This window comes from Hippopotamus amphibius, chromosome 4 (genome assembly GCF_030028045.1).
Source record: "Hippopotamus amphibius kiboko isolate mHipAmp2 chromosome 4, mHipAmp2.hap2, whole genome shotgun sequence".
NCBI lineage: Eukaryota > Metazoa > Chordata > Mammalia > Artiodactyla > Hippopotamidae > Hippopotamus > Hippopotamus amphibius.
Window position 1 is genome coordinate 111,882,266 of NC_080189.1, and position 22,364 is coordinate 111,904,629.

Consider the following 22,364-nt stretch of genomic DNA (forward strand, 5'->3'; position numbering starts at 1 on the left):
TTGGGAGGTAGGAAAAGGAATTACAAAAGAGGCCACGAGGAGGCAGCTGAAAAATTCAGAGGAAAACTTGAATACGATTACATCAAGCAATGCAAGAAAGGATGGATTTCTCAGCATTGACTGAAACAGAGACGTCAAGAGAACGGAAGGGTAAGGAACATGCCTCTGTTTTGAGGACTCATCCTCTCGGAGGAAGCCATTTAGCAGCTTGGTTGAAACATAAGCCAGACTCTTAGGCTTTAAACACCGACAGGGTAGTGAAGAAACAGGGACTTATATGTTAAACTACTTTCTCAAGAAATGTGTCAGGGAAGGAAAGGAAAGAAAAACTTGTGGAGGTAAAAGAGGTTGAAAAAACTATCTTTTCAGGTTGGAGAAGAAGATGGCGAAGGACGTATGTCTCGGCAATGAGGTAGAAACCAAAGAGAGAAAGAAAAGTTGAAGATGTCAGAGAGGCAGCGTGACTGATACCGCGGAGCTGGTAGGGGTGAGAGCCAGGAGACGGAGAAAGGGAGGGACCTTCTCGGAGGCAGAAGAGCAGGAAGAAGCAGCTGTATCCTAAGACAGATAGAAGACGTCGTGTCTCCCAATTACACTGGCAGTGACGCCGACCTCCAAGCGCGAGAGAACATCAAGACACCTTCAGAAACCAAGGAGCGTGGGCCTGTTGGAATAGCCGTCGTGGGGGAACCGAAAGAAAATGAAAGGAACTTCTAAACGCCAGAGGGAGTCCAACCGAACAGTTCGACAAGCATTCGTTGAGAACCTCCTAAGTACTCAATGAGACAGGAATAAGAATGAAATCACGCCATTTGCGGCAACATGGATGGACCTAGAGATAATCACACGAAGTGAAGTAAGCCAGAGGGAGAAAGAAAAATACCGTACGATATCACTTACATGTAGCATCTGGAAAAAAATAAAAAGATACAAATAAACATATTTACAAAACAGAAAGAGACCTACAGACATAGAAGACAAACTTACAGTTACCACAGAGGAAGCGGGGGGAGGGACAAATTAGGAATTTGGGCTTAACATATACACACAACTATACAGAAAATAAATAATCAACAAGGACCTACTGTAGAGCACAGGGAACTACACCCAATATTTTGTAATAACCTATAAGGGAAAAGGATCTAAAAAAGAACATATACGAGGGTGAGTCAAAAATTATCCACACTCTGGTTATATTAAAACTTCTATAAATTCTACATCCAGGGTGCAGATGATTTTTGACTCACCCTCGTATATACAAATGTAACTGAATCACTGTGTTGCACACCTGAAACGAACACAACATCATAAATCAACTATACTTCAATGAAAAAAAAAAGATTTTAGGAGTAGTAGCATTTGATGCATTTATACAGCACTTTGACAACAGGATGTAAATGCAACAGGCTGTCACAGGTACCGAGCACATGGCTTGTAAATGCAACTCCTGTGACCAGTGTGTGTGTGTGTGTGACCTGGAAGTGTGTGTGAGCTGGAAGTGAGACTGGTGAGGCACTTTTTTCCTCCCTGTTCCTAAGAGGATTTGAGGTGACTAATGTGAAGCATCACTATCAGCAACTATAGTGTTATGGAAAATATTTATCGGTTTCGCATTTACTGAGTATTCTACTGATGGCGTGACAACTTGTTATATCACGTCATTTATACACAGTGTGTACACACAGAGCATCACATCAGCAGAGCCTCTGGTGTTTACATTAACCTCCCCAATGAAAATACAGACAGACTAGAATAGCGCTGGGCATATGAATTTACCCATTGAAAAATGAATGCTATAAATGGTTTTTATTTCTATGTGGACCTGGCCCCACAGAGTGTATGTTCGTCTCGTGCTTGAGCACCACTGGGAATTTTAAGAAAATTCCTTGTGCTTCCATTTTCTTTGCTCTCGGAAAAGTGATACAAGTTGCACAGGAGAGGAGACGTGCCCGTTTCACCCCCAAATAGGAATAAGAAATGCCACTTGCCACTCATTTCCAGAAAGTATCTTGCGTTCATTAGCATTCGGCCTTGAGGTTTCAGCTCTAACTGGTGGAAGGAAGGAAAGAAACGTGGGTCAGAATGAGAGACAAGTGCTGAGTTGAATGGCATCACAACCTGCGAGGCTGGTGATGGCCGGAGATTCCCAGTGCAGGACCCAGCCCTGTTCCCTTTCCATTTACTCACCCGTGTTATCATCAGACTAGCACAGTATCAGTGAACATGGCCTTTCTTTTATTAAAACACCTCAGCAACTACCTAATTGGACCTGGAGACCACAACTTCCTTAAGGAAGAGACCAAATTCTAAAACAGATTCTATCTGATTGGGCCTTGCCCTGCGCTGCAGCTTATCTGAGGAGTTGCAGTAGGGCCTAGCTCACCTGGAGAACCAGTGGGTTCCCTTAGGCAGGAAAGGTAAACCCTACTTTGGGGATCCTTGAATACACTTGCCTGTAGGTTAATCGGGGTATTAAATGGGAGTGGCCTTTTTCTTTCACAGGCAGAGCCTGTTTCCTTTGGAAAGTGCTGGATAGCCTTGCTAAGGGAAATGTTAATTAGATTGGTCAAGGAAGGGATTTAAAAAATATATTTCAGTATCATTACATGGAAGGGAGGCTGCAGGAAATCATGTGATGTGACCACAGGGGGAAATGGCAAATCTGAGACACCCTGACCACTACTGATCACGTACCAAACTGTAACCCTGTCCTGTGAACATGCGAAAAAGAATATGAAGGTGAAATGAAGAGCACTGCAGATCCCTACATCCACAGGTAACTAGAATAACCGAAAAATAGTTATTAGAAGGGTCTGGTGGAACTCGGGATTGAATATGAATCATGGCTAAATAACTCAAGGTCACGGTGACCTTGTGCCTGTCACCAGACCTTAAAGATCCCAGAGACACAAAAATAAGAGTGATGCTGAGGTCACAGCATCACTACTATTAGAATTTCATGATGTGACAAGCTTGTACTGCTTGGTTGACTACACATTCTCATGCAAGCTTAAATAGATTAGTGAAAAGAGAAGTGCTTTTACCATCAAGTATATACACCATCATTCTCTGGTTTATGGAATAGAAATAAACATGGAGGCAAAAGTAAAACTATACGAGCAAGGGATAGGGGCTCAGTCCCAAAGGAAGTGGGAAAAATTGGTCCCAGGTGACTACAACCAATGTTACCAGTTTTCAATACCTATATTCAGGGGTTGCTGGTAAGGTGGAAACTAAACCAGTCAGCTGCTGCAGACACAAGATCCACAGAAAGTCAGAGTCCTCCATGTTTTGAGAGCAAGTAGGGGAAAATCACAGCAATAGGGAAAACCTTGGGAAAGCAGGAGGAAAATCTCAGTGTTTGGACACTGGATGCTGTGTGTGGAGGTGAGAGGCAACTCTGAGAACATCATTTTGTTTTGTTTTTGTTTTTTTTAATAGAGAAAGTAGTTTTAAGAGAGCAGATTTCAATAGAAGCAAGGGAAACTATAAGTCCAAAGCAACCTGTTGACCCTTAAACATATCAAATAAAAGTGAACTAAGAAATAACCTCAAACGAGCAAAGGTGGAAAAGGCAAGAAGGTTGCTGGTAGTTAAATGAGCCAAGGGCTCATGTCTCAATAATCCCAATATGTGAAAAATGTGAAAAGTCTGATAAGGATAAAATCAGAAAAGGTCTAGGCAAGAAATCAAATTCAAGTTTAAGAGAGAAATCAATAAATAGAAAAGCAACTTGTTTGTCAGTGATGTTTAACAAAAGAATTTGTAAAATAGTTATCCTTTCATTAATTGAGAAGGAAATCAAATAGCATGCTACTTTAAAAATTAGAGATTTGGTGGCTCTTCCCTTTTTAAAAAAAATGAGGCAGAAAGTGGAAAGTAAATGGGAATGAGGGAAAAACCTGAGGGAGACTTTTTCTACTCTTTCTCTTCTTTCTCTGAGCCTAGCCAAATGCTCCCACGACTCAGGGACACCTATAGCCTCACCCCGCCCCCCCCCCCCCCCCCCACTTACCAGGTGTGTGTAAACCTTTAGCACGAAGTCACACCTGTGACATTATCCACTTATTTCACCTCTTCCTTCTTGCATAACCAGCCACCCAAAAGGAATTCTGTTTCTGTGATCCTCTCCCCAGGCTGAACGAGGAAATGCTCAACAGACACCCTGAACTAAATTATCTAAACACATCTAAGCATGGGGAACTTTAAGAAAAAAATCTTGACATATCTTTATCTTTAAAGATGACTTTGATACAAGCAAAAATACATATACTTTTCTAAAAGGTACCTTTTTTTTTTTTCCAGGTCAAAAATACATAACTGACACAAAAAACTAGGTTTTAGGCTTGTATCATTCCAACTGTACAAGTCACAGGTGACTTGAAGATCTTTTGGCTGGAGTTCTTAAGAATCTGAGTTATAGGAAGTACAAAGCTGAAAGGAAAGTGCCTCCTTTGCATAAAGAATATAGGCATTTGGAAATACTTTCTGGGTTTCAGATCATGTAAAGGTAGTTTTTACTAGTATATTTGCTTTAAGTTTTGTACCCCAGAAATTTTTTATGCTTTCATATTTTACTTCTCCCTCTAACTTCCTAAACATTTGCTACCAAAATAGTTACAATCTCAGTTTTCAAAAACTTGGTGTGGTAACAGGGATTGCACATAATGTAAATTTTTAGAGCAAAGTAAGCTAAGCGAACACATTATGGCTAAAAAAAAATTACAAGTGTTGAGATATCAAACATTCAACAGATCTTTGCTCTTCTTCTCACTTATCTACCCATCATCTTACCTCAGATATTTTCTCAAGATGTCACCTATGTATCTTGATATCTTGATATCTACACGATATCTTGATAAACAGACTAAGTTACAGAAAATTTGTGCTATTTCCAAGCTTACTTTAACAGTTATAAATCAATAACAGTTCTTCATAGCCTAAGAGACCTTCTTCCCCTTATGTAAGAATCAAAGAGATTGAGTATTCCAGTATGTTCCACAGTCCACAATGAATAACCATTGCCATTATCAAGCCAGCAGTGAGTCAGTGGTAGGGAGTCAGTTTACTCAAGGCCCTTGTATCATACCTTCAGGATGATATTGACATTTTGAACTAGTCTTCAGCTACGATGCCTCTTATCACTTAATGGAATATACTCTTTAAACAGAGCCCACAGCTTGGCTACTTACCCATATTTCTGTCTTCCCGTTGTTCTTCCTGCATCTCTCGGCCAGGGAGTAGAGCTCCACGGTGGTTTCGGATATTAGGTCCACATTTTTGCCCTTCACGATGATCTGCATTACTCTTCCCTTGTTGATATGGGCGTCAAAAGTGCTGTCCCAGGGCGGGTACATGGTTGGCTTCTTCTGGATGTACATCTGCCCATTCTCTAGGAACAGAAGGATAGGTTCTTGTTACTCCCTTAGCGGCTCTGGGAAATGGCTCAGGTCAGCAGTGGCCCCATTCCCTTTGCTCCCTAGGATATAAGTCTGTTGGGGAACAAAAATAACACATAGAAGAGTTAGAGACAGTATAGGACCAAATGAGACGTTCCGAGGTCTACTGGCAAGGTAATGCATTAGAACTTGAAAGTCAACCTCGATAATCTACGCAACAAACATATGACAACGTCTTGGACTGGTGATGTTCTTTTCCTATTCAAGAGTCACTTGCTCCTCTTTCAGTCTGAACACCTGAGTCAATAAGAACAACCCAGGAGTTAAGCCTAGTATGTTTGGTAGGGGAGAGTGACCTAGATCCCATTCTTTCCACGTTTTATACTTTCACGCCTTCGGGATCCTGCTATCTATCTAATCTTTATCTATCTATCTATCTATCTATCTATCTATCTATCTATCTATCTATCTATCTATCTATCTACCTACCTACCTACCTACCTACCTACCTACCTATCTATCAGCTGCATTGAGTCTTTGTTGCTGTACCCCGGCTTTCTCTAGTTGCGGTGAGTGGGAGCTACTCTTCATTGCGGTGTGCGGGCTTCTCAGTGTGGTAGCTTCTCTTGTTGTGGAGCATGGGCTCTAGGCACGCAGCCTTCAGTAGTTGCAGCACATAGGCTCAATAGTTGTGGCTCTCGGGCTCTAGAGCACAGGCTCAGTAGTTGTGGTGCAGGGGCTTAGTTGCTCCACGGAATGCAGGATCTTCCCAGCCCAGCCCATGTCCCCTGCATTGGCAGGCAGATTCTTAACCACTGCGCCACCAGGGAAATCCCTGGGATCCTGCTTTGTTAATCTATAAGGCAGGGTACATGACTGATCAATTTCACTGGCATCTAGTAAAAAAATAAATTGATACAAAACTACCCTGTGTTGATCTGAAAGACACAATGGTATAATTTCAGGCTTATAGGGAGTGCTCCTTTAAAAAGACATTTTAAAATTTTCCATTTGACATAAATACACTAAGAGGTAAAACCTTTAAAATGTCATGAGCCATTATTTCCTTCCCTAATTTATAAATGAGGATACATTTGACATAAGCCACGCACCCCAAGAAAAAATTAACCTGTGTCCCAGAGATGGTGGCCGTCATCCTGAGTCAGTGAAGCAGGCTGTGTACCTGCAGACAGGTCAGGGTCCTGGAAACGGCTAGTAACAGGAACCAACGTCAGGATGGTATAGTTTAAGGGGACCTCCCCAGACCAGCCAGGTGATTAGGAAAGCGCTTACTAGCGGGGTTAAGCAGTGTTGTCATATCTTTCATCCCTATTGGGATTTTCCATAGTACTTATTCTTTCATCATTTCAGGAGCAGAAAACTGCAGCTGTATTTCAGTGTTTGTTTCTTGTGATCATGAGCGCACAAAGTGGCAGACTTAACAATTCAGAGATGTCGATAAAGCAAAAGGAAAAATTCATTTACAGCAGGGAAACAAAGCAGTTCTGAATCCTGACTCTCTGCAGCACATGATGCTAAAAGAACAGGCATTTAGCATTTGCTAAATTGTTCTTTGGGAGGTATACAAGGATTTGAAGAAGCTGAAACTTCAGATCTTAGGGAAACCTGGCTGTAAGAGGTATAAACTCTGACAACTCTTAGCGTGGAATAGGAAGGGGAAGATTTTTATGGCTTGTTTCAAAGAAATTTAACTCAGGAGTGGACTTTAAGAAAAAGCAATGGCAGTATTAGTGATCAGAGTGATGTTTTACTTCCACAGGCTTGAAGTCACCCCTCATAATTGCGTTAATTCCTTCCACCCGTAACCATTCTCCACACCTGGAAAAAGGACAGAAAATCCCACGGCAGGGCATTTCTCACACTTTCATTCAGTAATGTTTGTCATCACTTAAAAAGAACCAGAACTCCAGATCCTATCTATTTACAGTGAGTTTTACCATTTTCAAAGGCTCCCAGACTGACAGCACTGTGTCCTGCTTGTCCCCGTTCTATTGCTTTACATAAAATGCAGCCTCACACCCCCCAAGACGGAAACGTGCTCAAGCTCTAGAGAAGTGATATCTGAATGATCGTGCTCAGAGTGACTGCTTTTCAGAACAAAACTAAAACAAAATCAAAACCAAAAACCTCCAAACTCCACAGGTTAACCTTTTGGAAAAACACAGTCTGCTTTTCCGACACGTTCTCTTGATCCCCATGGCCGATGAGACCAAGTTCAAAGGCAAGGCCAAAAGAAGAAGAAGAAATAAAAAAAGGCTCCCAGGAGGTACATGTCCGTGAGACCTGTGGCTGTAAAGGGAACTGGATCCAGGGGACCCACCAATTAAGTCAAAAGCAGCTTTGAAACCTCAGACATTGCACACTTCAAAGATTGCAGTGACATTTGAAGGGTTTTAAACTGGGAGCAAGCCCCATCCTCACGTTTAACGAAACAGGAGAGGAATCTGGGCAGAAGGGAAATGGAGATGATCAGACAGTCTCCTCTGCTTTGATGTGTGCACAGGGGCTAGAGGGCTGAAGTCAGTCAACCATGGAGTAGAAGTCTTTTAAGGGAGAGAAAAGCCAACAGACCAGGATTTGGAACCCCAGGGTTCTGAGCTGGAAACATCTTGCTGGAGGTTCTCAACGGCAAAATCAGGTTCCTCTTGCACCTGTGAATGTCACTCCCTAAAAGGACTATTTTTTTCAGGACTACATGCGCGCACACACTCTCTCTCTCCATCTATCTCTCCAGCGCCAATCCTTCTCTCTCCCCACTAGCCTACTTTGATGTCTTCACGTCACACAGCTTACTACATGATATTTTTATTTCTTGCTGTTCTTCTTCTGCTAGGAGAGAAACTCTAGAGGAAAGGCATATATTCTGGCCCAGTATACAGTAGGCGCTCCATAAATACATTTTCTGTAAATGAACTGTAATGGCTCCTATCGTTACTGGGACTCGATATGGGTGGCAACTGGACTTCGCTACAAAGTGTCTGCGAAAACCAGAAATGTGTGTAGGGAAATAGGGGAAGGCACTGAGGCTGAGAAACAGTGGGATGTAAACTTCCTCCTGCCCCCCCGCTTTTTTTTTTTAGAAAGTCCATAAGAACCTTAAAATACAGAGGCAGGGATCGGGGAGGGTGGGAACAGTTGACATGACCGTGGAGAGATTCCAGACAGCATAGGATTATGTTAATGGAATGATCTAAACCCATAAAGGAATCTTGGAAGACACACATACCCGATTCACCATGAAGTGCTCAGGTATATGTAAATTTGACAAAACATGACTCTTCTTTCACTCATCTAGGGTCTTCGTAAACACAAAAGTAAGTTTTCTGAAATGTGTACTCTAATGGCTAATCATATATTCTTTGCTGTATGTGTCTGAGCTTAGTCAAAGAAGCAGTAAGTCGTCTTTGGAGTTAATTCTAAGATTATGCAGACTTTATAATTATTGAAAACAACCAGACTTTACAACACCATGTTCTACTTTAGCTCACTACAGTTTTCCCCTGTTAACTCCTCACATATTGTCCTCAGCTCGTTTCTCCTTTCCTTTGTTTTTGTTTGAAAATGGGACCACGAAATAGTGGGTTGGCCAAAAAGGTCATTTGGGTTTTTCCCCAACAGCTTACGGAAAAACCCGAATGATCTTTTTGGCCAACCAATACAACATGAGGCAGGAGACCTGGGTCTAGTTCAGAGGGTGTTACTAAGCCCATTTGCCCTCGAGGAAGCACTTGGCTTCCCTGGACATCAGCTTCCTGAGCTGGAAAAAATGAGGTTGATCGAGATGACCCTGAAGATCCCAGAAGGCCTTGCTTCCCAGTTCATAGCAGGGTCTTCCTCCCTTCCCCTCCCCCCACCCCCTCTCCTACCCCAGACCCAAGCTTACCTGATTCAACGTATTCTTTGACAAGCACAGCACAGTAAGGGTTGACGGCCTCCCCCTGGCATGGCTGGCAGGACCCACCGTCAAAGTTGGACAAACCAATTCGAAGGAATGGTGACATGGTCGCTCCCTGCAAAGTGACAAAAGACAAATGCTGTTTGGGGGCTGTCAAATGTATTATTCTGTCCCATCCCCACTTAACCAGTGCTTTATCTCTGACAGCCAGGGCCCCAAAGGGCTCAGCTATCCATTCAAACAAATGTGTGACTTCCCCTTCTGCACCGTACATGACTGGGCTCGCCCCAAACCACAGGCTGACTTGCCGAAGAAAGTGGCGTCCTGAACTTGGGCGTTATTCAACCGCGTCAGTTACACCTAAATTCCACTCTTAATCGAATGGACGTATATTTAATGGTGGCAGAGAGAAGCAAAAGCTCTCCAACATTTTAGTTCTTCTATCAATATCATTGAAGGAGGTACCCAGGAAACAACACACAGTAATAAGGAAATCAGTTTATAAACAGAGAGTCTATTTTAGTCCCAGCAGTAAAATGACACCACAAAATTCTTACACGGGCTATTTATGTGTGTGATGGAATTGGCGCTGGACATTTATTTAGCAGCTGACCTCTGTTTACTTTAGACACACACACATATATATATATACCAATATAATAAGCTTTGAATACTATGAACCACTTAAAAACCCTAAATCACTGACCACTGTAAAATAACACTTCATTGTGGAAAGATAAAGTACTTTGTAAAAGCCAAAGAAACTAATAATTACACTTTCCTGGAGATAGTGGTTGACATCATCTTAGTCTTGGCTACAAATTCCAGGATTCTAGTCTGATCCTTCATCTGCTGTTCTTTCCTTATCTTGTTTGGCCATTTACTTCGACTAAATATTTGCGCCCCACCCCCACCCCGCCCCCAAACCTCCTTTTCCATGAGGTTCCATTAATCTGAAACTATCATCTGGTATTTCGTGATAAAGTTATGTCCTTGCTTCCTCTGTCTCTTGAACCAATTTTGCCTTACGAATTTTCCCAAACGTTTTTAAGTAAGCCAGAGTTATCAAGAAGAAAGCATTGGCCATCTTTTCTATCTTTGTGTAAAGGAAGAAAATTACTGAGTAACAGGCTCCCAGATGTGAGAATCCATGACACCACTGGAAATCTTGGGCTCTAATCCTGAATCCGGCAGAGTCATAAAAGATTGGCCAGCCCTCTAGAATGCCGGCCGTCTTTGGGTATTTTTTGAACCAACAGAAAGACACATTGTCCACTGCTGTTAATTTCATGGAGAGTAAGAGAGTCCCAATTTCCTGCAGTCTGGCAGGTTTAACTAAAGGAGATGGTTATGGAATCACCATGATTTGTCGGGCATTCTTAGCCTCTGAAACACATCCTGTATATGTCATGCTGTTGAATTAGCGGCAAGATGACTTCCAGACTTGTCTTTAGGGGGCCACCTTCACCCGCTGAGCTTAGAACTCTTGGGCAGAAGCCTGGCTCAGAACTGAGAATTCTCTGGAGAAGACTTCCTTGAGATCCCCATTCCTGGACCACGTAGATCTTTCAGACAAATCTATATTCCCCCACTCATCAGGAACAATCACCAAGAACGAGCATCATTTCTGCAAGCATATGCCACGTGTGGGCTCTCTGAAGATTTCCTTAATACACATGAAGGTAAGTAATTAATTCTGACTTGAGCCTGGAGGGATCACTGACAAAGTCCGAGTTACAGCCACTCTGACATTTAGTGACAGATGTGTCACCCTGCTGTTTCCAGGCTGGGTTCAGAATCAGGCAACAGCAGCTCAACACGCGCATGGGAAAATCTGTCTGGGGAACAGACCAAAAGCTCTAGGGTCCCAAGGGGTTCTGTTACAGTAAGGAGGAGAGTTACAGTGAAACCCCCTCCCCACACAGGGCTGGCTCAGACATCAACTGACTTTCTATCCACGAGCAATCCCGATACCCTCACCAGTTCTCCAGACCCGCCTGCCCTATCCCATCACGCATGAGTATTTTGACGATTTGTTCAACGCATGTGTCTGTCTGGTAGCCAAGCCACTGCCTCTCTTTCTAAAGGTCTAGTCACAGTGACGGGATCTGACATTTTGACATTTAGAAAGCAGAACTGGCATTTGTGTGCTTAACCTCACACGTCGTTCAAATAAAGCCTCAAGCTCGGGGCTGCCTTTTTAAGGCAAAAGGTAGTAGCACTTTATTGCTGAGCTACTCAGAATCTTTCCCCTTCTCTAACAGTAATAGGTGATCATCGTGAAATGAAGAAAATACACAAAATTGGTAAAACTCTCCTCAGAGTTCCACCCATAGAAGCAAATCGCGGTTACTTTTGTGATGGATTTTCTCTAGTCTATTTTAATTAATGGGTTTTGTGGTTTTGTTTTATATGCTGTGCTCATACTGTGTGTATGAGATTATATCTAACTTTTAACATTTGTAAGTATCCTTTCAATTCCTGCATGATATCCCATTGAGGGACAGCTCCTTTACTAACGTCTTACAGTTCCAGTTAGATTGTGTCCTGTTTTTCCACAATAGAAATAACGCTGTGATAGGCACCTTTTACAAATTTTTTTTTTAATTTAGGAAGACTGCATCAGACTAGATCACTAGAGAACTCCAATATTACTAGATCAAACAATTTTCCTATTTGTAAGGTCATACACATTTAAAGAAAATAACAAAATGAAAAGGCAAAGACAGGGAAAATATCTTTGGTAAATGCAACAGAAAATGTTAGCATCATTCTTCTATAATAAGCATACATAAATGTGTAGGGGAAAAAAAAACCCAAAACCACTACCAAGGACCCAGCTGAATAAGTAGCAATGACACGAACTACACAAAATACAAAAAACACAGTGGTAGCTAGTTTGTAGGAAAATCTTCAGCCTTGTGAGCAATTTAAGAAATGCAAAACAAAGAAGGATACGATATAACAGCATTTATATGACATTCTTGAAAAGACAAAACCATATGGAAAAAAAAATCAGTGGTTAGCAGTGATTTGGGTAGGGGGCAGGCTATGATATAAAGGGAGGACATGAGCAGGTTTGGGGGGGAAGATCTAACTGTTCTATAACCTGAATGTGGTGCTGGTCACAGAAATCGAGACTTAAATTCATAGAATGATACACCCAAAACGAAGGTCAATTTTGCCATGTAATAATTTAAACACCAACATAAAGAACTATACTATCGGCATTTCAAGGCATAGATGATAAATTCAGAGGTTATATAAAGAATATACATTAGGAAACTGAGAATTCATATAATAAAATATTAAATTAAAATCTGAAGTAATCAAGCATAGTTTCAATTTACTAAAGGGAAATGGTTAGAGCCTTAAAAAAAACATCGTTTAGCCTGTAGTAGTTTAGCTCCCCTGAAATTCTGCATTTTGGTGCAAATAGCTGAGAAAAAAAATGGCATTAGAATTTGATAGTGCATTCTCTTTGAGGATCCATTGAGATTCAATTCAAAGTATCATAATACAAATACTTATCAAAAATAAAACACGATACTGTTATTTTACCTGCAAAATTAGCAGATATTTTTGAAATGCTCTTACCTAACCCTGGCAAAAACAGCAGGAAGCATACACTTTCCTACAATGCTGTCATGAGCGCAAACTTCCACAACCCCGTTGAACACACATACGTGTATGTATCAACATGTGTCTGTGTATATATATAAATCTCAAGAGCCAAGATGTGTAATAAGCACAGGAGGATGAAATTAACATGAAGGATTTTTGTGGGCTGGTTTTTTGGGCTCAGAGCTGATGGTAAAGGAGAAGGGGGATTTCCCTGGGTGCTAAAATAGAAGAATTACTTGTGTACAGAAATAACATGCACTGGAATTGCATATGTCAGGACTGTGCTCCCCCAGTGTGTCTGTGGAGTGTACATTTCATAATCTCTTTACCGCCAATCACAATGGCCTCGCTCTCGACAACAAACAATGTGTGCAGAAGCGTGACTGGCCAGCCTAGGCTGTGCTGGCAGCACAGGGGTCCCTCTATGGACCACTCTTCCGAGCAATGAAAGCACACATCCAGTCTCTCCTGGACAGCTCCCGGGGACCCCCGACCTGCCAGGTCCACAGGGAACTCACTGTCTTGCCTTCGGAATCTGCCCCTTCTTCTGTTTTACCAGCTCAGTGACTGGTGCCACGACTCCCAGCCTAGCACCCTGCTTAGACATCACCCTTTCTCTCATCCGCCACCCCCTCTCCTCCTTCCCTAGGGCCTTGGCTGGATTCTGCATCATCCCTCATTGCACCCATCATAGCAGCTTACCTGTCTCTCCCCAGTCCGGTCACCTCTCACTCCCAGTCAGATCTCCATGCTGCAGCCCAGAGGATCTTCCCTAAGACCATGCAGGGCTACTGCCATTTCTCCAATTTGTCCTGCTGTTCCGTAGCTGTAGGCTCTTAGCAATACTGCCTCCTTTCTCTGGACCGCCTTCCTATCTCACTCCATCCTCCATGTGCCCCCACCCCTGCTTCCTCATCTTTCAAGTTCCTGCTCAGTCTCCACCTCCTCTGTGAAGCCCTTCTTCCTTCACCTCCATCAGGCTCCCTCGACACCTCTGGGTGGATTTTACTCAGTCCCCACCCCTCTGTGGCTCCCGGGTGCCTGTGAGACAGCACCTGTCATATTTGTTCACCTCACCTCTGCCACTTCAGAAGTCCGACTGGGGTAGATCCCGCAACTCCCATTCTCTTTGTCTTCAGCTCTCAGTCCCCAAATTTGGGGGACATAGTAGGGCCCCCCCAGAATTATCCTACCTAATCCTTAAGGAGGGTGGGATATACTCATATCCTCAGAAGATGGGTGGGACTCAACCTATAGAAGTCTCTCTGGTTTCATCTGCAGTATATCTGGCAAAAAGCCCTGGAGAGTGAGTAAGTGTGGGTGCCTTACTTACTAGACCCTAGCAGTTTCTAGGTATCTAGTGATAAAGGGTTTTCTCTATTATCACCTTCCTTTGGGGAATGTGGGGTTGGGAAGGAGACCAAACGCCAGTGCTCATACAGCCGTATTTCCCTATAACGCTTTATTCGATTTATTAGTTCACATTGGTCTTCCCAAACAAGACTTCAGGCTCTGAGAGCAGAGACCACGTCTTAATCATCTATGTACCTCCAGGGTTAATCCCTCTGTCTGATATCGAGCTGATGCTCAATGCCTTTTTTGCCAAGGAATTTAATTTTCAAAAGCAACATTTTACATCATCTCTTAATCTCCATGCATTTCTTTCACCTGCAAGGGTGCTCTATGGTCCGATTAGCTGGCAGGCAGTTACAGAGGAAATCAATACAAAGGAAATGTCCCAGGCACTGTTACCGGCAGAGAATCGATGCCATTATGAGCTCGACTGCAGAAGTTATTTAACCTCCCGAAGTCTGTTTTCTCATTTGGAAAATGGCGATACTATTATTTGTCTCAAAGGGATATGAGGATGAAATGGAAGAACGCATGGAGGTGCTTAGAACAGGGTTGGCACATAGTAAACTCTCAAAATAATGTTAGTTATTATTATTATTGCAATTTGGATACATTTTCTACTGCACTTTATGGGTACTATTAGTGTGTACCAAAAAAAGAGTAGGATGAGAATGGAAATAGCCTTTTAGGAGCATATCGGGGCTGAATTATGTGACCTTCCTCTGTGCTCTGCCACTGAGCTCCCATAAAACCCTCTGTGTTTCCCTCCTGCAGCACTTATTTTCCCCTAATGGAGTCATCACGATGCCAGCACATCACGGTGAACTATCAGTGTGTCCATCCAATCTTTGTGCTTTTGCCATCCCAGCTGTGAAATATCATAATAATGTGTACTTTAAATCTGTGGAGGATCTTTACTCTTACAGCTCAGTGTTTCCACCTTTAAGTGTGATCTCATTTATCTTCGGCAGGTAGTGAGCATGCAGGGAGACGGTCAAGTTTAACTGCCCAGTGGTGTGCTCAAGGCCAAACGCCATTAAGTACCGAATGGAGAATTCCGGTCTCTTGGCTCCGTGGTGCTGACTGATGTACTTACCTAGACTGACCCACCTGCCACAGTTCAAACCCACCAAATACTCTCACGGTGATGTGAAGGATTGACACCACCTAACAAAAGTGGATGGGGGAAAAGTCTATAGAAATACGAGGGTGAGTCAAAAATTATCTGCATTCTGGTTATATTAAAACTTAGGTAAATTCTACAGCCAGAGTGTGGATAATTTTTGATTCTTCCTCGTAGAAAGCAAGAGAAGCTCATTAGCTAAAACATATCAAGACTTCTCTTCTTCTGCAGCAAGTGAAATAAGAATGAGCATACTTCATTATTTAAAAAAAATCTGGACAGCATTTGCAACACTATAATTTAGCTGGAGGTGTCTTAGGGACAGAGGGAGAGTCCCACAGAAATATCAAAACTTTAACATATAGAAAACACAAATGAATCAATAGTAAGCTTGGGGATGACAAAAAAACCCCACAAAACATTCAGTGGGTTCCACATGCAACAGCTTGGTAAATTAAACATCAGGCAAATTTTGGCAAATTAAGCTACACCTATAGCTTTCACATTTCTTTATGAGGTAGAGAGGTTTCTTAGGTAAAAGTGGCAGCTGGATAAAATGACTGACTGCTGTAGAAAAAAGCGATAATAAAAAAACAATTTGCCTTGCACTGTGCACAGAAAAAAGACTGTAACTAGTTGGGGAGTGTTTTATCCCTTTGCTAAGATGTCTACAAAGTAGTATGATAAAAAGAGTCAGATTAAATATTAGTCTCTCGCCCCTAAATATGGTCTCAAAAGTGAATTAAAATAATAAATATGAACAGAAGATAATATTTTAAAATAACCCTGACCGTATGTGCTGCAATGACAAAAGGAAAAAAGCCTAACCTTCCATTAGCTGTGAAAACTAGTAAGGAAGCGGCATCCGTGACAGAGCTAGTAATGCCCTCCTACCTGCAAATGATAAGGAGAATCCCCCGCCAAACCCAAGTTACGGGCTGACCTATGTCCCCTGCAATTCCTATGTTGAGGCTGTAAGCCCCCATGTGACTATTTGGAGATGGAGCCTTTAGGGAGGTAATTACGGTTAAATGAGGTCGTAAGGGTGGGGTCCTGATCCAACAGGACAGTGTCCTTATAAGAGGATGAGACACCAGAGGTCTCTTTCTTCGCCCGGTGAGGACACAGCAGGAAGATGCCATCAATGCACCAGGAAGAGGGCTTTCATCAGAATCCAGCCTTAAAGGCACCTTGATCTGGCCCTTCCAGCCTCCAGAACAGGGAGAAGACAAACTTCTCTCATGTACGCCCCTCAGTCTGTGGTATTCTGTTCTGGCAGCCTGAGCAGACTAATAGAACACACTCCTTCTCTCTCTCTCTCTCTCTCTCTCTCTCTCTCTCTCTCACACACACACACACACACACACACACACACACACAGTAGAAATAAAGCAAATATTGAAATAAAGGAAAGAAAGAACCTGGGATGGCATTATTAATATTCTGACCCTAATTTTAATATGTGACACAAAAAAGACAGTCACACGAAAACACAGCTCTGACCAAATTAAACAAATACTCAACTGTCCCCATCCTTGCTGAATTAAATCATGACCCCAGCCTGTTATCTAAAAGCCCCCATGTGCTGGCATCAACGTGCCGACCCCACACCGCATGACTTGGCCTGTTTTCTGAACACACTCCAATCACCCATCCCGACGGCTCTGTTCACACCTCCCTGCCTTCCGTCCGGATACTCTACCACCCCTACACATGCGCAAGCTGCCATCCTTCAATCTCTCTCATCTTTCACGGACCTCATCTCTGTACCACCTCATCCAGAAATCCTTTCCTGTTCCCCACAGGAAGAAGAGCGATTTATCTGACAGATGAGTTTCAGAAGAATAAGCTATACTTGCCCCATCTGGCCCCCTCCTCTCTTTTGGGGGCATCTGCCGACTTGCAGGGACCATGTTTCTCCACTCTCCTCTGCCATGCCATAAGTGGGGTGGGGCTGATCCGCCAGTCCTGGGAGGCCAGCCATCGTCCAGCACTGCCTATGACACTGGGAACAACGCCCAACTGATGTGCTTGGACACTTTGGCCACATCCACCAATCCGGCCTTTATCACTAGTCAAGTTGACTGTTTTCTTCTCCAACTCCCTGACTCCTGATCTATCTGTCCATTGGTTCCAAGCACATGCATAGCCTAGAGGGTTACTGGGTCTTCCACAATTCACAAAACTTTGCAAAAAGCTTTCCATAGCTTGTGTTAGTCAACCTTCTCACCAAGCCCGCAAAGTAGGTATAATTAGCTCCATTCTACAGATAAGAAAGCTGAGGCCTGAGTGGGTAAGCATCTTGCTGAAAGTCAGCTAGCAAGCAGCAGAACCTGGGTTCCAGCCTTGGTTGCTAAGTGTCTCCACCCAAACTCGTCAACGATTCCTTGTTAGAAGATGCCTTTTAAGGTCAGGCCAGGGAGGAAGTGAAAGCATGGAGAGTTCCCCAAAGATTGCTTCCATTGGCTCAACCAGTTCCTAATTAGCAAGGACCCACGACAGCTGTCAGACAGGCTTTCCCAAAAGCCTCTGTACTGCCCACCTGCTCAGTTACCTTGGGTACTAACTTGACATTTCTTTTTGTCAGAACCTGTGGTTTAATGATCTTTCTACTCCATGGCTATAATTTGAAGAGTCAAAGAGTGGGTAATATGAATGGAGTTGAAGTTTCTTGGAAGAACTTAAGCTCTCTTTTGGAAGTGAGATCCAAGCTGCTGACCTGAGCAGTTTTCCCAGGGGTCACCCTTGTGCGCTGTCTGCCTCCGCGCCTTCCCATTCGTGCCATTCCTGGTGGCTGGCTGGTACCAGTTAGGAATCCTGGGGTCAAAGTCTAGAGCAGAGCTCACTGCTCCATATAAATTCAGTCTCCTCGGCACTACTTTCTACCCAGGATAGGGTAACCACGTACCAAGTCCAAAGATGCTGCTTCCGATAGGAAGCAAATTTAATGATGGGTCTGTTCAACTGTGTCAAATTTTACTCTTAAAAGACACTCTTCACCACACAGAAAAAAGGCAACCCTGTGAGATGATGGATCTGTTAATTAGCTTATTATGGTGATTAGTTCACACTGTATACATTTATCAAGTCATCCGATTGTATACCTTAAATATATATCCAGCTTTTAATTGTCAATTATATCTCAGTAAAGTTGCGGGGAAAGAGCATTTTCTCAGTGACTATCTTATCAACTCAGTAGCTCTAATGAGACAGGATGCTTTGAACCCTTCCTGTGATGCATTAGGAAGATTCCTTCTGCCTGCCAGGTGCTCAGGTAGGAAAAACACCCCATCTGAATGCAGGGCATCCAATCAGAGCCGGGGCCCAGCATGCTCTGGTCAAAGGACAACCTGACTGAGACAGTCAAGTTGAAGTCCCTGGCCTCACGGTCCCTTTTCCCTGGCCTGGCATGGGGAGGAGAGGATACAGGCCGGAGCTCATGGGTGTCAACGTGACGGCCCATGGTACAAACACCAGCTATCTCTGTAGGCAAGTGACCTAATCTCTGTGCAACTATGTTTCCATTTCTGCAACCTGGGAAAAATAACAGACCCACTGGACAGAGTTGTTGTGAGGATTAAAAGAATTAATGATTAGACGTAATGCTTACAACAGTATTTGGTGGAAAAGGTAGCTATTACATCATATAGGACTTTTCCAAAGTATCCTTGGAAATTCTCCCTGATGAAATTAACTACTGATGACGGTGAAGATGACTCGCTCAATGGATTACCTGACGTGGCCCAGAACTCACCTAAACTACTAGCTAAGGAAATGAAGTGACACCTACACCTGCTTGGTTTTTTTTGTTTTTTTGTTTTGACATCACTGACTAAGTATATGCTAAACCTGCCTACTAGGTATAAAGCTGTGTGCTGGATACAACAGGATCCCTGTTCTAAATAAGCCTTGGGACCTCAGAGTGAAGTAGACCCTTGCTAGAGGGGATCAGAGAGGAGGTTCTGACAGCCTGGACTCCTCTTTCTCACTGTTCATCCTGCGAGTAAAATGACGTGGCCAGTTAGTGTAGGCTCAGCATTAAGAGACTGAGAAAACAAGAAATGGTGAAGCGGGCTGTCACTCGTGGGTACGGCAGGAACAAAACACCCCTGTCCCCCCAGCGGTGCTCAAACACCACACTCCACTTCCTCCCCAGGGTGTGTGATACTTTTCAAAGAAAATACGGTATTTGGTAGTATCACCACAGCCAGCGGAAATAGCAAGGTTCAGTCCAAAGATGAACTAATCGTTTTGTGCAGAATAACACACACAGAGCCCTGCGTGCACCAGCTTAACAGGCAGGACTGTCGGAGTTACTGCTGGAGATAAGGGGACAGGAAGACCCTGGGCGGGGACCAGGAGAAGGAGGAGGCAGAGCGGGGCCCAGCTGATGAGGGATGGATGTGTACCTGCAGGTCCAGGTGAGCACCACATCTCTTGTTGCCCACAAATGTCCCACCTTAGAAATGAGGGATGTGTAAAAGCCTGTTTGTGATCAGAGCTTAGAATCCATAGAAACAGAAATTAGATGCTAGGTAAGTGCCTAGACAAGCCCACGAGCGACCCGTTCTCCTGTGACTCCAGAATGAAATCAAGGTGATGAAGCCCAGATTGTGGGTTTAGTAGCCCATCTGGGGTCTAATTTCTCAATGTAAAAAACCACAGATCACTCTGATTCTCAGGAAGCAGTGGTTGACTGGGTGAGGTGAGAACAGCTGAATTCTCGCCACAACTGCAGTGGACACTGACCACCTGCAAGATGGGGACCCTCGGGCCCAGCAGTTCTCAAAGTGTGGTCCTGGAGCACCAAGAGCATTCACACCAGCACGGCTTCAGAAATCAAGCCTGCCAGCCCCACCTGCACCCGCTGAATCAGAAACTATGCGGGCGGGGGGGTCTGTCCCACCAGGTCCTCCATGGACTGGCTGCTCATCTAAGTTCAGAACGCACTGCCCTGGAGTAACCATGTCGAGGCCAGGCTGCGTCTTCCTCATCTTTATTTGCTCAGTGTCCAGCACAGTGCCTGGCACTCAGGTGGTTCTAAATCACTGGTTCTCAACCAGGGCGACCTTGCCTCTAGGGGACACCGGCAACGTCTGGAGACACCGTTGCTTGTCACAAATGGGTGGAGAGGGTGGGACCAGCACTGGGTAGATTGAAGCCAGAGATACCGCAAAGAGCCTACAAGGCACAGGACAGCCGCCCACCACGAACACGTCAGCAGTGCTGAGGCTGAGAAGCCCAGTGCTAGGTCAATATATTAAATGTGGTGATGCCAAGAGAACCCCGCCCCACTCATTCCTCCCTCTCTCTCAGCACTTCCCTACGTTTCGTGAATTCTAGCCCCAAATGAGAAGGCAAATCCACTGCATCTCTCTCTTTTCCATACCGCCGTCTCATTCCACAGCCAGGAGTTACACAGTAACTGACATGTAACGCGCTCACTGCAAGTGCCTGTTGAATACGTAAACAGATAAACATCGGTTATGAATGAATCAACCTGTGAACAAATCAGTTAGTTGATCTGTTCTTTTTTTTTTTTTTTCTTTTTGAGAGCTGAAAGCACTCTCAGTGATCAAACTGCCATCTCCTATAACAGATGAGGAAACTGAGGGTCAGAGACACGAAAGCAAATGATCGAATGCACCTAATTCGTGGAAGAAATGTTATGAGGACTCAGGTCTCCTAGGTCCTTATGTGTTCATCTGTCCACTGTGCTTTTATTTTATTGCCGTAGATATCACTCCACGAGGGGTTGATTTGAACAAACGATTGGATTTGCTCCTACACAAAATACTAGTAGTGCTTACACGGAAAGACTGTTTACACCACCCAGTGCCAGACCCTCGGCCCGCTCAGACTTTGTATTGGTGAGGTGTCCTGATTTTGCTAATTTTGGACAGTGCGGCATCCTCACATGCGGTAGCCAAGCTTTCCGTTAGTGAGTGCACCTAGCAAACTGCTGATTATTCACATTCCAAGGGGGGCTCTTCTGGATTCATCACACACATATAAAATATGAAGAGATTAAAAACTTTGTTTCTTTGAAGAAAAAAACAGTAAAAGGAAAAAGAAGTACTTGATTATGGGGCAAAAAGCTTTTGCAGATGCCAAGCTTTGACTTGACTTAGTGAATTTTCAGAGCCGTAAAGATCACTTTGTGATCACAGCTATTGTGTGAAACGCGCTTCAGCCTATTCTCATAAGACAACCATCTCTTAAGAGGACAGCACAGCCGTTCATAACTGCACTTTCATTGTTTTCCAGAGTAGAAGGTAGGTGGAGTGAATAAGCATCTTCATTTTGACAAAGAATCCACTATAGATTAGTGGGAAGTAACTAATATGCATAGAGCACTGACAGTTTACACACAGCTTTTCAAAGATGAGGTTATGAAAGAGGCTGCTAGTCTTAAAAGATGCTGGAAATTTTTATTTTTTTTAAATTGGTTCTTCATCACAGTTTGAGAAGCACTGTTCTCTGGTACCTATTTGTTTACGTAATACTTGCAAAATGCAATCTCTTCTAGTTTTCTATTTATCTTTTTATATTCCTCCCTTGGACGTAAGCTCTAGGATTTCAGGAGTAATGTCTAGTTTTTGTTTTTTAATAGACTTCATTTTTTTAAAGAGCAGTCTTACATTCATAGAAAAATTCAGGAGACAGGACAGAGACTTCCCATATACCCGCTACCCCACCATGCACAGTGTCCCCTATCAACACCCCCAATGAGATGGTACATTTGCTACCTACACGGACACGTCACCATCACCCGGAGTCTACAGTTTACACAAGGGGTCACTCTTGGTGTTGTCATTCTACCAGTTCGGACAAATATATAATGACATGTATCCATCGTTCTTGTATCAGACTAAATACAATTTCACTGCTCTAAAAATCCTGTGCTCCACCTAATCATCCCTCCCTCCCCACCCCCAGGCCCCAATAC

At 43.5% G+C, this 22,364-nt stretch overlaps 1 protein-coding gene across 1 annotated transcript in view; it reads right to left on the reverse strand.

Annotated features, from left to right (window-relative positions):
* The window catches only part of PRKCQ (protein kinase C theta), a 131,901-nt gene that overhangs the window by 76,726 nt on the left and 32,811 nt on the right, over positions 1-22,364 (reverse strand). The window contains exons 2-4 of the mRNA XM_057732048.1: positions 9,304-9,430; positions 5,193-5,392; positions 1,989-2,049 (exon numbers count right to left, since the gene is read on the reverse strand). Of these exons, the coding sequence (XP_057588031.1) occupies positions 1,989-2,049; positions 5,193-5,392; positions 9,304-9,421 (379 nt within the window). The 5' untranslated portion in view covers positions 9,422-9,430. The remainder of the gene's footprint in view (positions 1-1,988; positions 2,050-5,192; positions 5,393-9,303; positions 9,431-22,364) is intronic.